This window comes from Carex rostrata, chromosome 13, assembly GCF_964058835.1.
Source record: "Carex rostrata chromosome 13, lpCarRost1.2, whole genome shotgun sequence".
Classification (NCBI taxonomy): domain Eukaryota; kingdom Viridiplantae; phylum Streptophyta; class Magnoliopsida; order Poales; family Cyperaceae; genus Carex; species Carex rostrata.
In genome coordinates this window covers 11,815,951-11,828,728 of record NC_135930.1, presented here as the reverse complement: position 1 = coordinate 11,828,728, position 12,778 = coordinate 11,815,951, and the positions used below count along the sequence as shown (strand labels likewise).

At 36.1% G+C, this 12,778-nt stretch overlaps 3 protein-coding genes across 3 annotated transcripts; 1 reads left to right on the top strand and 2 right to left on the bottom strand.

Moving 5' to 3' along the window:
- Positions 1-3,342: 3,342 nt before the first annotated feature.
- On the bottom strand, positions 3,343-4,919 carry LOC144564176 (uncharacterized). Its single transcript, XM_078313718.1, has 2 exons — positions 4,628-4,919; positions 3,343-4,252 (listed from the first exon to the last, which is right to left on the bottom strand). The coding sequence occupies exons 1-2, from the start codon at positions 4,896-4,898 to the stop codon at positions 3,525-3,527; spliced, it is 999 nt and encodes a 332-aa protein (XP_078169844.1). The 5' UTR covers positions 4,899-4,919; the 3' UTR covers positions 3,343-3,524.
- Positions 4,920-5,883: 964 nt separating this feature from the next.
- LOC144563931 (uncharacterized) lies at positions 5,884-7,339 on the top strand. The gene is made up of 2 exons (XM_078313388.1): positions 5,884-6,154; positions 6,542-7,339. The coding sequence occupies exons 1-2, from the start codon at positions 5,884-5,886 to the stop codon at positions 7,267-7,269; spliced, it is 999 nt and encodes a 332-aa protein (XP_078169514.1). The 3' UTR covers positions 7,270-7,339.
- Positions 7,340-11,113: 3,774 nt separating this feature from the next.
- LOC144564175 (uncharacterized) lies at positions 11,114-12,778 on the bottom strand. Its single transcript, XM_078313717.1, has 2 exons — positions 12,468-12,778; positions 11,114-12,030 (listed from the first exon to the last, which is right to left on the bottom strand). The coding sequence occupies exons 1-2, from the start codon at positions 12,736-12,738 to the stop codon at positions 11,300-11,302; spliced, it is 1,002 nt and encodes a 333-aa protein (XP_078169843.1). The 5' UTR covers positions 12,739-12,778; the 3' UTR covers positions 11,114-11,299.

Here is a 12,778-nt window from a genome sequence, read left to right as displayed (position 1 = left end):
GACGAAGGGCATTGGTCGGATGTTGGCGGTGATGGTACTTCTTAGGATTTTTTTTATATATTTATATCTTGTTAGATGATACTGTTTATTGTTTGTGCTACTGTTTACTGCTTATGTTACTCGGATATTTACATTTCATGAGATGATATACAATTTCCTGATCTTTATGTTTATATTTGTTTATGTTATGATGTATGTTGTATGCGATCGTTATGTTGTTTGTGTATCGATTTTTATGTTTATGTTCTGATTTATGTTATACGTTGGTACGTGTGGTACCAATTAATTAAATGGTGCAAATATAAATAACAAAAAAAAAATCAAAAACCTAAAAGAATGTATCTGCGACCGGAATATTTTATCAGAGACCGTTTTCTGAACGTTGTGTTGGTCGCAGAAACTCTATTATGACGTCAGCAAAAAACTTTCAGAGACCGTTTTTAAAAGTTTCAGCGACCGGGATTTTCGTCGCAGAAACCTTTTTCTGACGTCAACAAAAAAACAGCGACGAAAAAAAAATGGTCGCAGAAAATACTATCAGCGACCGGCTGACATCATTCAGCGACCGTTGACGTCAGCGGATGATTATCTGCGACCGTACGTTCTGCGACCGGAATAAACTATCAGAGACCGGATTCACTTTCTGCGACTGACGCACCTACTTTCAGCTGTAGTGTTCTACTTAAATCCACATATATATGTAACAACTAGCACAGCATATATGAATTGATTTTTTTTTTTACCACGATTGATAATCAAGCATATGGAGTTTGTAAACACAACAATCAATTTTTCGATTGTAAAGTTTTAAACGTTATATTGTTAACAAATATATTTATCCACTTAGTAATTAGCTATATATAATATATATTCCCTCTAGGGCTGCAAATGAATCAAACCGAATCAAACTTACCCTAGTTTGAGTTTTTGTTTCAATAAGATTCGAACCGAATTGGTTTGATTTGTTTCCGAACGAACTAATTTTGAATCGAATTAATTGCGAACTATAATTTTTTTCAAATCGAAATCAATTGAATTACGAACTCCATTTTTTTCGCAACCCTAGTTATACCGGTAGTTAATGCATTAGTTTTCTTCATGCAGAACAAAATTCACACGGTTTTCTTTTCATTTCATGAATTTGCATTGATAGATTATGAGTCAGTTTAAGATTCTTTTACTTTTTACACTGTAGGATTGATTAAAATCACGGCATGAACCTAGTCAAATGGAACTTATTCAGTTGTTAATTTGTTACGGTGCTGAAACATTTTCCTATTATATATTACAATTATATTAACAATTTTAAAGCATTATTAAATATTGATGTTGAATCCATTAGTTTTATTATTTGAGATTTAAATCTAAATAGTTTGCGAACCAATTTCGAACGAATTATACTTAGTTTGAGTTTGATATGAATAAGATTCGAACCGAACTGATTTAATTTGTTTCAGAACGAACTAATTTTAAATCAAATTAATTGCAAACTTTTTTTGAATCACGAACTACAAACTTTTTGTGCATCCCTAATTCCCTCTAGCTAGGATGTATCCACTTTGCTCCCATCTTCCGCCAACTATTGCTTTCAAACCTTTATTTCCTTTATATGTGAAGCTATTAGGGACTAGGGTACAAAACTACAAATTATCAAATACAAGAATGGTATTTTTTTAAAATAAATTCAAACTTCAGTATTGCTTAAAATTTGAACTTCCATACTCTTGGGTTTTATGTCAGATGACAACGACCAATATTCTAAATATATATAGCATGTGTACGGCACAAACAAAAAGCAAAATTCGAACATTATCCTTATTTTGTATTGTCCAATATATATATAATATATAGGAACTTCCATAATCATATATATATATATATATATATATATATATATAGAGGTGGGCTACGGTGAGTTGCGAAGTAAAGCTACTATTTTACTTCACGCTCATATTTTGCTATTTTAAAGTTCAAAATGTCGATCCGAACCGTTCATCTTGTTCTCCATATTGAAATGTGCTTGGAGACCAAATTTTACATTTTTTGGAATTTTTTTACTATTTATTAAGCAATTTTGAAAGTCGCTGATCTGATGGTCTAAAATTTTTTACTGTTTTTTACTGTTCACAGCAAAACAGCAATCTTCAAAAATGCTTAATAAATAGTAAACAAATTCCAAAAAATATAAAATTTGGTCTCCAAGCACATTTCAATATGGATTAAACATCTAACGGTTCGGATCGGTCATTTGGATTTTCAAAATAAAAATACGGCGTGAAGTAGAAACGCATTTTACTTCGCAACTCACCGTAGCCCATCTCTCTCTCTCTCTATATATATATATCTTTTATATCATATGAAACTAATAACCTAGTAATTAGTACAGTACAGCAAGTTCTATATATAGAAGCTGCTATGTTGATGTACGCATGCATGAAGCTATCTACATCAGTCACAAACGACTTAGAATTTTCAAAACGGAAAAAGAAATTAAGTTACAATTGTTACAGTCTAAGCAATTTCCAAGAGAGACTGGGAGAAGTTCAAACTGCATGCATGATGGTATATAAAAATGAATTTCCCGGTTATTTATTGCTCAGCTATATATGTAAATAAATAATAATATATAATTTATTTGGGAAGTAGGCAAATTGCCTATATATATACTAAATTTCATTTAGATTAGAAATGTTAAAATAATTTACAAGCTAGATATAAACAGTTGGTGCATGAGTAACATATATATAAATTAAAGACAGAAATAATTAACCAACATAATAATTTGACCCTAGCTAGCTATATATATAGCTAGTTCCAGTCAAATACCATGTAATCATCTCCTATCTCCTCATGCCTTCGCTATATATCCTAAACCATATCCATGCATGCGTATGTATCCGGTGTCCCTGCCAGATTCTCCTGGCTTTTCGCTGCTTCCTTAAAGATCTTGCGGTTGCATCTTGCATGCGCTCTTTCAATCAATTACAAATAAATATTAATTAGACTCCCGCATATATTTTTTTTCTTCAAAATTATTGGACAGCAACACTGCAAAAATTTTGTGGACCAGATCGAGCTCATGCATCACAAGAAGTTATTTGTCTAATGATGTTTTGCTTGATTAGAGAACCTTAATTGTTGCTGTGTATAATTGAAAAAAATGGTGGCAGCCTCTATTAAAAAGAGTACGTGTCAAAAGTAAATTAGAAAAACCAAATTAATTATTTGCTGTAGATAATTAGCTTGATGACCAAACTTCAAAGCACACTACCAGATAACGATGGCAAGAAGAAAAATAAGTTTATGTAAATTAATTAAGTTGAAAACATTACAATTTATGCGATGGTACAGTTGACAAATCAAAACTACAAATTTATGATTATATATACTTGTACATAAACGGTGATTAAAATGCACTATGGAATAAATTAAATAACTTATTTATCCTTTATTCTTTGAACCTCCTTCTGGAAGAGGAGTTTAAAATAACACATGCACTCATAACAGTTGAGATATATAACGCACTAATTATCAGCTTTCTCGCTAACCATGGCTATTTCAGGCTTGCCGTGGAACCTGGCAACAGCACAATCAGTGGCAAAAATAGCAGAAGAGGAGTAGCTAGCCGCACCAGTCATCACGGGCATGTTCTTCCTCACATCCAACTTGTTAACATAGTCAGGCCGGTATGTCTGACCAAGAACTCCATGCACATCATCGCTAAGTGCATGGAACCTAAACGATAGGTCAAAGTGTGCAAGGCTATCCTCAGGCGTTACCCCATAGTTGTGGATATCAGATTCCTTCTTCGTGATTGGTACTGCCTTTCCAATTATTGTAAAAACTCCCGTCAACTCGACTATAATTCCATTTGTTTCTGCTGTTCGTGTAATGAAGAGTGAAGGCACTGTTTTAGGAGTCCAGTTGGCTTGCATCTCGGTCGGGATATCAATACGCTCCCCATCAAATGTAATGACGAGGCGATCGATACTGTCATCCCATGTCACGGTCTTTTCTACACCGATGTAGAGCTTGTGGTTGTCACCAAAGATTATACCCAGTGCCTGAATCCAGGTGAAGTCGCGACTCTTCTCAGGGTTGTGTTTACCAATGAAGTGGGCATTGATGTGCAAACCATTGTCAGAGACTATGCAAAAGTCATCATCCTTTTTCCCATGGAAATAAAAGATGTTCCCATCAGCACCAGTGAAGCGAGGGTCACCGCAGGCTGTGCCTGGAAAAAGGTCGCACACTGCAAGAATTCCAATCCCATGCAGAAGAATAACAGTTAGGTAATTGAAGAATGAAATATTGCTTTGAGAATGGTATAATATTCGTAAATCAATATATATATATAAGGTCTTAAATAAAAAAAATAAAAAAAAGAGGAAATGCTTGATAGCATGTACCAGGCTATTTAATTATAGCTAATTAATTATCAACTTTTATGTAATCGGAGTATGATGATATAATTTATGAAGGGTTAATAACTCGATACATCAGTTGGTACCATGCATGGAACCATTGAACTGTCGGATGAAAGGAAAACGTGTATAAGAAATCTCATTTTATATATGTTCTTGGATGTTATAATATGCGCATGTGCATGTATGCGATAGATACTTACTGCAGTAGGTCTTGCAAGTGGGGCAAAGTCCAATGCATGTGTTGCGGCACCGATTGGGACATGTGGCGGTGCAAGTTTGCGTCTTGTTACCATCCACACAGGTGACCACTGTATCGCGTCGACCGAACTTGTTTTGTACTACGTGGAATTTCGGAGGGAGCTTTCTGCCATTTGGCAATCTGTCATTGGCAGCTGAGACTGCTACAAGGAAGAGACAGCCTGACAGGAGCAGCACAAGCACGGCCCGTGGACCGGAGAGAAATGCAACCATGGATGGAAAAGAAAATATAATTAAGTAGTGTTTATCCCTAGCTAGCTGGATGAAGATTTGAGGAGTTAACCAAGGATTCTAGACATTTTATAGCACCAAAAAGTGAGTCAATGATTGAGCCAAAGAAGCAATGATTCATTTAATTAATTAGAGATAACAGTTGGGCAGGTCGAGTGGAGTAAGGTTTTGTTGTCTTAAGATGGGGATAAGAGGGGATTAAAGTGAGGTCAATTAATTGGGGTTAGGTCAAAGGCTAGCTCAAAGCTGAGGTTACTAAATATTCAATCTTTGACTGTATTTACAAGTTAAGCATGACATTATGTAATTGCCTTCAGACAGGCCTGGTATCCACTTGAGCTATTTATATAACAGTTCAATAAATAGTAAAAATATATAACAGTTACAATGGTAAGTACCTGATTGTCAGGAGTATATCAAACAAGGCATCTTCTCAAATTGTTGAAGATTTGTTGGTATGTCTTAATTAGCTGATATCCATATATGGTTTAATTATAAGAACATTTTTTCCTGATTACCTTATTTTCCCATGCCAAATATATATATACATGAATTTAACTCGGGATTTGTTTCTAAATTCTAATTATATGGAACAATATTTTGATGCGCCACTTCAAATAGCTCAAGTGGATACCCGGCCTGTCTGAAGGCAATTACATAATGTCATGCTTAACTTGTAAATACAGTCAAATATTGAACATTTAGGAACCTCAGCTTTGAGCCTTTGACCTAACCCCAATTAATTGACCTCACTTTAATCCCCTCTTATCCCCCTCTTAAGACAACAAAACCTTACTCCACTCGACCTGGCCAACTGTTATCTCTAATTTAATCGAATCATCGCTTCTTTGGTTCAATCATTGACTCACTTTTTGGTGCTATAAAATGTCTAGAATCCTTGGTTAACTCCTCAAATCTTCATCCAGCTAGGGATAAACACTACTTAATTATATTTTATTTTCCATCCATGGTTGCATTTCTCTCCGGTCCACGGGCCGTGCTTGTGCTGCTCCTGTCAGGCTGTCTCTTCCTTGTAGCAGTCTCAGCTGCCAATGACAGATTGCCAAATGGCAGAAAGCTCCCTCCAAAATTCCACGTAGTACAAAACAAGTTCGGTCGACGCGATACAGTGGTCACCTGTGTGGATGGTAACAAGACGCAAACTTGCACCGCCACATGTCCCAATCGGTGTCGCAACACATGCATTGGACTTTGCCCCACTTGCAAGACCTACTGCAGTAAGTATTTATCGACATACACACACACATGCACATGCGGATATAACATCCAAGAACATAAAATGAGATTTCTTATACACGTTTCCTTTCATCCGACAGTTAATTCAATGGTTCCATGCATGGTACCAAGTACCAACTGATGTATCGAGTTATTAACCCTTCATAAATTGTATCATCATGCTCCGATTACATAAAAGTTGATAATTAATTAGCTATAATTAAATAGCCTGGTACATGCTATCAAGCATTTCATCTTTTTTTTATTTTTTTTATTTAAGACCTTATATATATATATTGATTTACGAATATTATACCATTCTCAAAGCAATATTTCATTCTTCAATTACCTAACTGTTATTCTTCTGCATGGGATTGGAATTCGTGCAGTGTGCGACCTTTTTCCAGGCACAGCCTGCGGTGACCCTCGCTTCACTGGTGCTGATGGGAACATCTTTTATTTCCATGGGAAAAAGGATGATGACTTTTGCATAGTCTCTGACAATGGTTTGCACATCAATGCCCACTTCATTGGTAAACACAACCCTGAGAAGAGTCGCGACTTCACCTGGATTCAGGCACTGGGTATAATCTTTGGTGACAACCACAAGCTCTACATCGGTGTAGAAAAGACCGTGACATGGGATGACAGCATCGATCGCCTCGTCATTACATTTGATGGGGAGCGTATTGATATCCCGACCGAGATGCAAGCCAACTGGACTCCTAAAACAGTGCCTTCACTCTTCATTACACGAACAGCAGAAACAAATGGAATTATAGTCGAGTTGACGGGAGTTTTTACAATAATTGGAAAGGCAGTACCAATCACGAAGAAGGAATCTGATATCCACAACTATGGGGTAACGCCTGAGGACAGCCTTGCACACTTTGACCTATCGTTTAGGTTCCATGCACTTAGCGATGACGTGCATGGAGTTCTTGGTCAAACATACCGGCCGGACTATGTTAACAAGTTGGATGTGAGGAAGAACATGCCCGTGATGACCGGTGCGGCCAGCTACTCCTCTTCTACTATTTTTGCCACTGATTGTGCTGTTGCCAGGTTCCACGGCAAGCCTGAAATAGCCATGGTTAGCGAGAAAGCTGATAATTAGTGAGTTATATATCTCAACTGTTATGAGTGTATTATTTTAAACTCCTCTTCCAGAAGGAGGTTCAAAGAATAAAGGATAAATAAGGCTAGCATGTCGTCTGCTGTAACTGATCCAGATTCGTTAATATCGGATGATGATTTTTTTTTTTATGTACGTTCAAGAGACTCATTCTAAGAAGTAGTTGGATGAGTTAGGGTTGAAAAAAAATCGTGTTTATATTTGTTATTTTTGTTATGTGGAGTTTATATTATTTAGTTTGTTGTTTAGTTTGTTATTTATTTTTTTATTTGGAGTTTATATATGTTGTTTAGTTTGTTATTTATAAGGGATTTTTGTTATTTAGTTAAATTAAAAAAAAAATAGAAATAGTTTCTGGTTGAAAACAGATCTGTTTCTGGCAGAAACAAAAATGCAGAAATGTGAATAGTTCTGGAAAGACCAAAACAGTAGAGGTTGAAATGACTAAACAGCTCTGTTCCTGGAAGAAACAAAAATGCAGAAATGTGCTAAGTTTGAAAAAGGCCGAAACAATATGTTTTAGGCCGAAATAGAGGCCGAAACAGTCTGTTCCTGGCCTGAGCAGATATTTTCCTGGAAGAAACAAAAATGCAGAAATGTGCTAAGTTCGGGAGAGGCCGAAATAGCTTGTTTTTGGCAGAAATAAAGGCCAGAACTGAGGTAAAAAACAATTTTTTTTCAGTATAATTGAACGTATTTTGCATAATTTAGATAATTTTAGTATAATATTGTATAACTTAGTTAAATTTAATATATTTTAGTATAATTTAGCAGAAAACAACATGTCTCCTCTTTTTGCTGCTAGAAGGGGTTAAATACAAAATGTTTGAAACCGGGTAAAATCTCAACGGTTAATTTTCTTGAAACTGGCGAGAATCTCACCTGTACGTGTTCTGAAATTGGTTAAAAATTAACTGGAAAAAAACGTTATAACCGGTGAGATTTGAAATTTAGTAAATTTTTTTGGATATTAATAAAAAATTTGGAAAATTAATCTTTTTTAAGTTTTTTTTACTGCTTTTAGTTTTCTTAATCGCTTAATCCTTTCAAACACCGACTCCTTAGCAACGATTAAAATCTATTTCTTTTGTTCTTTAATCCGAATCTTAATTTTCTAGTCCGACCTGTAAGACACATCTATCTTAAAATTAAGCCTTAAGCCTTATAAATTAAGACAATCAAATATGAGATCTTAAAATGTTAGTTTGAAAACCGAGCTGCCCGTTAAAAACCGGATCTGTTTATAAACTCGAGGGAGAGATTCTTTGCGATTGTGTCAGACGGTCCGGATTGGCCGAAATTAAAATTTTGAGTTGATCTGATTTCAGCTCCAGCTCGCTTTTGTTTGCTTTCACTTCCACTGCACGGCAGGGAGGAAGGGAGAGCAGAAAGGAGAGAAGGGGCGAGAAAGCTTGAGGAGATTAATCATGCCATTTTTTCAGGTGTAGTTAGGTTTGTTTCAATTCAATGAAATTCTCTTCAAATTCTTCTCCTTTGTTGCTCCTTGCTTGAGCCACAGAGTACAATGTTGATCTTAAATTTGCTGTTATAACTGGATTGTGATTTAAATCATTTAATGTATTCCATCCAGAATACAGTGTGAAACTTGGTGTCTAGTGTTAAAGAAATAAGTATTTTAATAATGGATATCAAATTGTTCTGTTTATCAAGAGGATGGCATTTATGAGCGCATTAGGGGTGCGCCAAAAGAAAGCTGGGGGCATTTGCCAAAATGCATCCTGTTGCTGCTGCTTAAGCCATGATTTTTTTCTGGTAACTGTTGAGTCTCTGAATCTTTTATTAAGAACCTATTTAAATCTATTATTATTCATTACAAATGAAGTTATAAATCTAATGTTGTATGTATCTGTTTCAAGAACAATGGACGATAGCCTACTGCAAAATATTTTTGGACCCAAAGCTATGTAAAAAGAACTTAACTAAATTATAACTTGCTAAATTAGAGAAGCTTATTTTTTATGTTTAATTAACAAACTAATGGCAACTGAACTAACAACTTATAAAGCTGTAAGACTGTTGACAATGTTAGAAAAGATATATGCGGCAAGGTTTGTTGATGTAGAAATAATAAGCTCACAACAAATGCTAGAAGCATTAAAAAAAGGGTAATTATAATATCCTCATCTATCCATCCCTCATTCATCATCCAACTAACTAACTTTTTATTTTAACTATAACTATCATTTCTAACAACCTTTATTACTCTTTCTCTCTTCCTCTTCCTCTTCCACCTCCATCTTCTTTTCCCACCTTCGTCTCCCATCTCCACCTCCGCCTCCCTCTCCCACCTATGCCTCCGCCTTTCTCTCCCACCTCCCTCTTCCCCCTCTGCCTCTACCTCCCTCTCCCACCTCTGCCTCTGCCTATACCTCCCTCTCCTTGATAAGCTATCTCCCTCTCCCACCTCCCACCCTCTCCCACCTCGAAATAGTAAATACGATAAGCTCTTTTCCTCTCATACCTCCACCTCCGCCTCCATTTTTTTCATATATGCCTACAGCTCCCGCTCGAACGAACGTTCTGCCGGAGATCATCCGTCACTCCATCCCAATCAAGCACGCCTCTGTCGGGATTGAATACTTTAACATGTATGAATGAATACTTGAGCACGCCTCTGCCGGGTCAGATCCACCACTGTCGACTGTATCAAAATATTTTTGTATCTGTGGATGCAATTAATCTCTTTCATGTCTATGTTATCTTTCCTCATAAAGTAGAGAGTTATCTTTAATGACAAATTAAGCCACTGTGTACTAAGAAATGATATAAAATTTTTTTGAAAAAAAATAGAGGTATACGAATGAATATTTCAATGTGTATGAATGAATACTTAATATCTTAGGTATGAATATTTGCGCTCGAAAGTATGTCATCATGTATCTCATTTGAAAAATAAAATTGTGTAGAAAACATTCGTGATTTTAGATTTGCAAAATTTCTCACAAATCGTCAGAAATATTGTTTAAATTAAACAGAGAAGAAAAAACCATCTCTAAAAACATGTAAAAGACGAATAAGTGATGTGTCCAGTTTTTGTATTTACACTTGCACGACTATGATGAATACTTTCACGATGAGATATGAATATTTGCGTGATGAGATATGAATACTTGTGCAACGGACAACTCGAAAGTATGTCATCATGAATCTCATTTGAAAGATAAAATTATGTAAAAAACATTCGTGGTTTTAAATTTGCAAAATTTCTCACAGATCGTCAGAAATATTGGTTAGATTGAATGGAGAAAAAATCACCTCTAAAAACGTGTAAAAGATAGATGAGTGATGTGTTAAGTTTTTATATTTGCACTTACACAATGAGGATGAATATTTTCTCGATTAGGATGAATACTTATGCAACGGACAACTCGAAAGTATGTCATCATGGATCTCATTTGAAAGATAAAATTATATAGAAAACATTCGTGGTTTTAGATTTGCAAAAGTCCTCACTGATCATTAGAAATATTAATTACATTGAACGGAGAAAAAAAACACCTCTAAAAACGTGTCCAGTTTTTTTTTTTTTTTAAATACTTGATATCTTAGATATGAATACTTGACGTGTTATATATGAATACTTAATGCATTATAGATGAATACTTGCGCGCGCTAGTTGTAAAATCTTTCAAATATTAGATGGTCCCCAAATAGTAAGTGGTCCCCCCTAGATAGCTAGTAGTTATTCAAGTAGTTAATGACTAGAGAATAAATGGGGGATTGTTACGGGGATAGCTAGGTGCTCCCTTAAAAAAAATAAAGTATTTATTAATTCAAATCAGCAAAAATTGCAATTAATGTCCTTATACAATGGAAAAATAATCATTAACATTTAAAGCAATTGCAAAGTCCTTAAGAAATAGCATTACACCCTGTCCTTTATTCATTCTTACTCCATTTCTAGTAAAACAGGTTCAATTTGATCTTATACATACTATCTTGAAAAATCACTTATAACAGCTCAGCACATATAAATTTGTCTGCAAATGCATTAATTATCAGACTTTTCAGTTACCATGGCTATTTCATGAGGCTTGCCATGGAACCTGGCAACAGCACAGTCAGTGGCAAAAATAGAGGAAGATGAGTAATTGGCCGCACCACTCATCAGCGGCATTTTCTTGCTCACATCCAGCTTGTTGACATAGTCTGGCCTGTATGTTTGACCTAGAACTCCATGCACGCCATTGCTAAGTGCATGGAATTTGAACGATAGGTCGAGGTGGGCCAGGCTGTCATCGGGCATTAGCCCATAGTTGTGGATATCGGATTCCTTCTTTGTGATTGGGACCGCATTTGCTATTATTGTAAAGATTCCCCTCAACTCAACTATAATTCCATTTGTTTCTGATGTCCGTGTAACAAAGAGCGAAGGCACTGTTGTAGGGACCCATTGGGCTTTCGTCTCAGTCGGTATATCAATGCGCTCCCCATCAAAGGTAATGATAAGATGATCAGTGCTGTCATCCCAAGTCATGGTCTTTTCTACCCCGATGTAGAGCTTGTGGTTCTCGCCAAAGATCATACCTAGGGCCTGAATCCATGTGAAGTCGCGGCTCTTCTCAGGGTTGCGTTTACCAATGAAGTGGGCATTGATGTGCAGATCATTGTCGGAGAGTATGCAAAAATCATGGTCCTTTTTCCCATGGAAATAAAAGATGTTCCCATCAGCGCCAGTGAAGCGAGGGTCGCCGCAGACTGTACCTGGGAAAAGGTCGCAGACTACAACAAAAAATAAGCAGTTAGCTACTTGAAAATTGCAATGGACTATCTTTTTGATAGTGCAATAAGGATTGACCATTAAATTGATATCCTCAAAAACTTCTATCTGTTCAGAAAAATGTAGAACATCGCCTTTTTTTTTTTTCATTTGTATCTCTGTACGCATGATACATGTACACAATACGTAGATCATGCCAACAAGGCAACAAATGTTAAATTCTGGATACCGTTTTCAAAATTATTAGGATATATTCTTTGCTGATGAATCTTGTTACAGAAAATTGTAGATTATATAGTATAGCTTCCTCTTTACCCAACATCCATCAATTATTGGCATGGCTGTATTTATTTTGAAAATATACAACCTTCAAGAATAGATATTTTTTACCAGATGAACCTGGACTGTTATCTGTAGGTCTGTGTGTTTAAAAACTTACGGCAGTAGGTCTTGCAACTGGGACAAACGCCGACACACTTATTGCGGCAACGGCTGGGGCATGTCATAGTGCATGTCTGCTTCTTTTTACCATTCACACAACTGATCAACAAATCACGTTGACCGGAACGGCTGGTGATTAGCTGAGAGTTTGGAGGGAATCTCGGCACTGTGACGTCATTGGCAGCTGAGACTAATACAATGAAGAGACAGGCTGACAGGAACAAGACGAGCACCGGCCATGGACGGGCAATTGCAAGCATGGAAGCCATGGAAGAACAATAAATCTTATATATTCTTTGAGGATGAGTG

Coding starts and splice junctions, on each gene's coding strand:
- LOC144564176 (XM_078313718.1), bottom strand. CDS start 4,898: ATGGTTGCATTTCTCTCCGGTCCACGGGCCGTGCTTGTGCTGCTCCTG. Junction 4,253..4,627: donor CACTTGCAAGACCTACTGCA/GTAAGTATCTAT, acceptor GAATTCTTGCAG/TGTGCGACCTTTTTCCAGGC.
- LOC144563931 (XM_078313388.1), top strand. CDS start 5,884: ATGGTTGCATTTCTCTCCGGTCCACGGGCCGTGCTTGTGCTGCTCCTG. Junction 6,155..6,541: donor CACTTGCAAGACCTACTGCA/GTAAGTATTTAT, acceptor GAATTCGTGCAG/TGTGCGACCTTTTTCCAGGC.
- LOC144564175 (XM_078313717.1), bottom strand. CDS start 12,738: ATGGCTTCCATGCTTGCAATTGCCCGTCCATGGCCGGTGCTCGTCTTG. Junction 12,031..12,467: donor CAGTTGCAAGACCTACTGCC/GTAAGTTTTTAA, acceptor TTTTTGTTGTAG/TCTGCGACCTTTTCCCAGGT.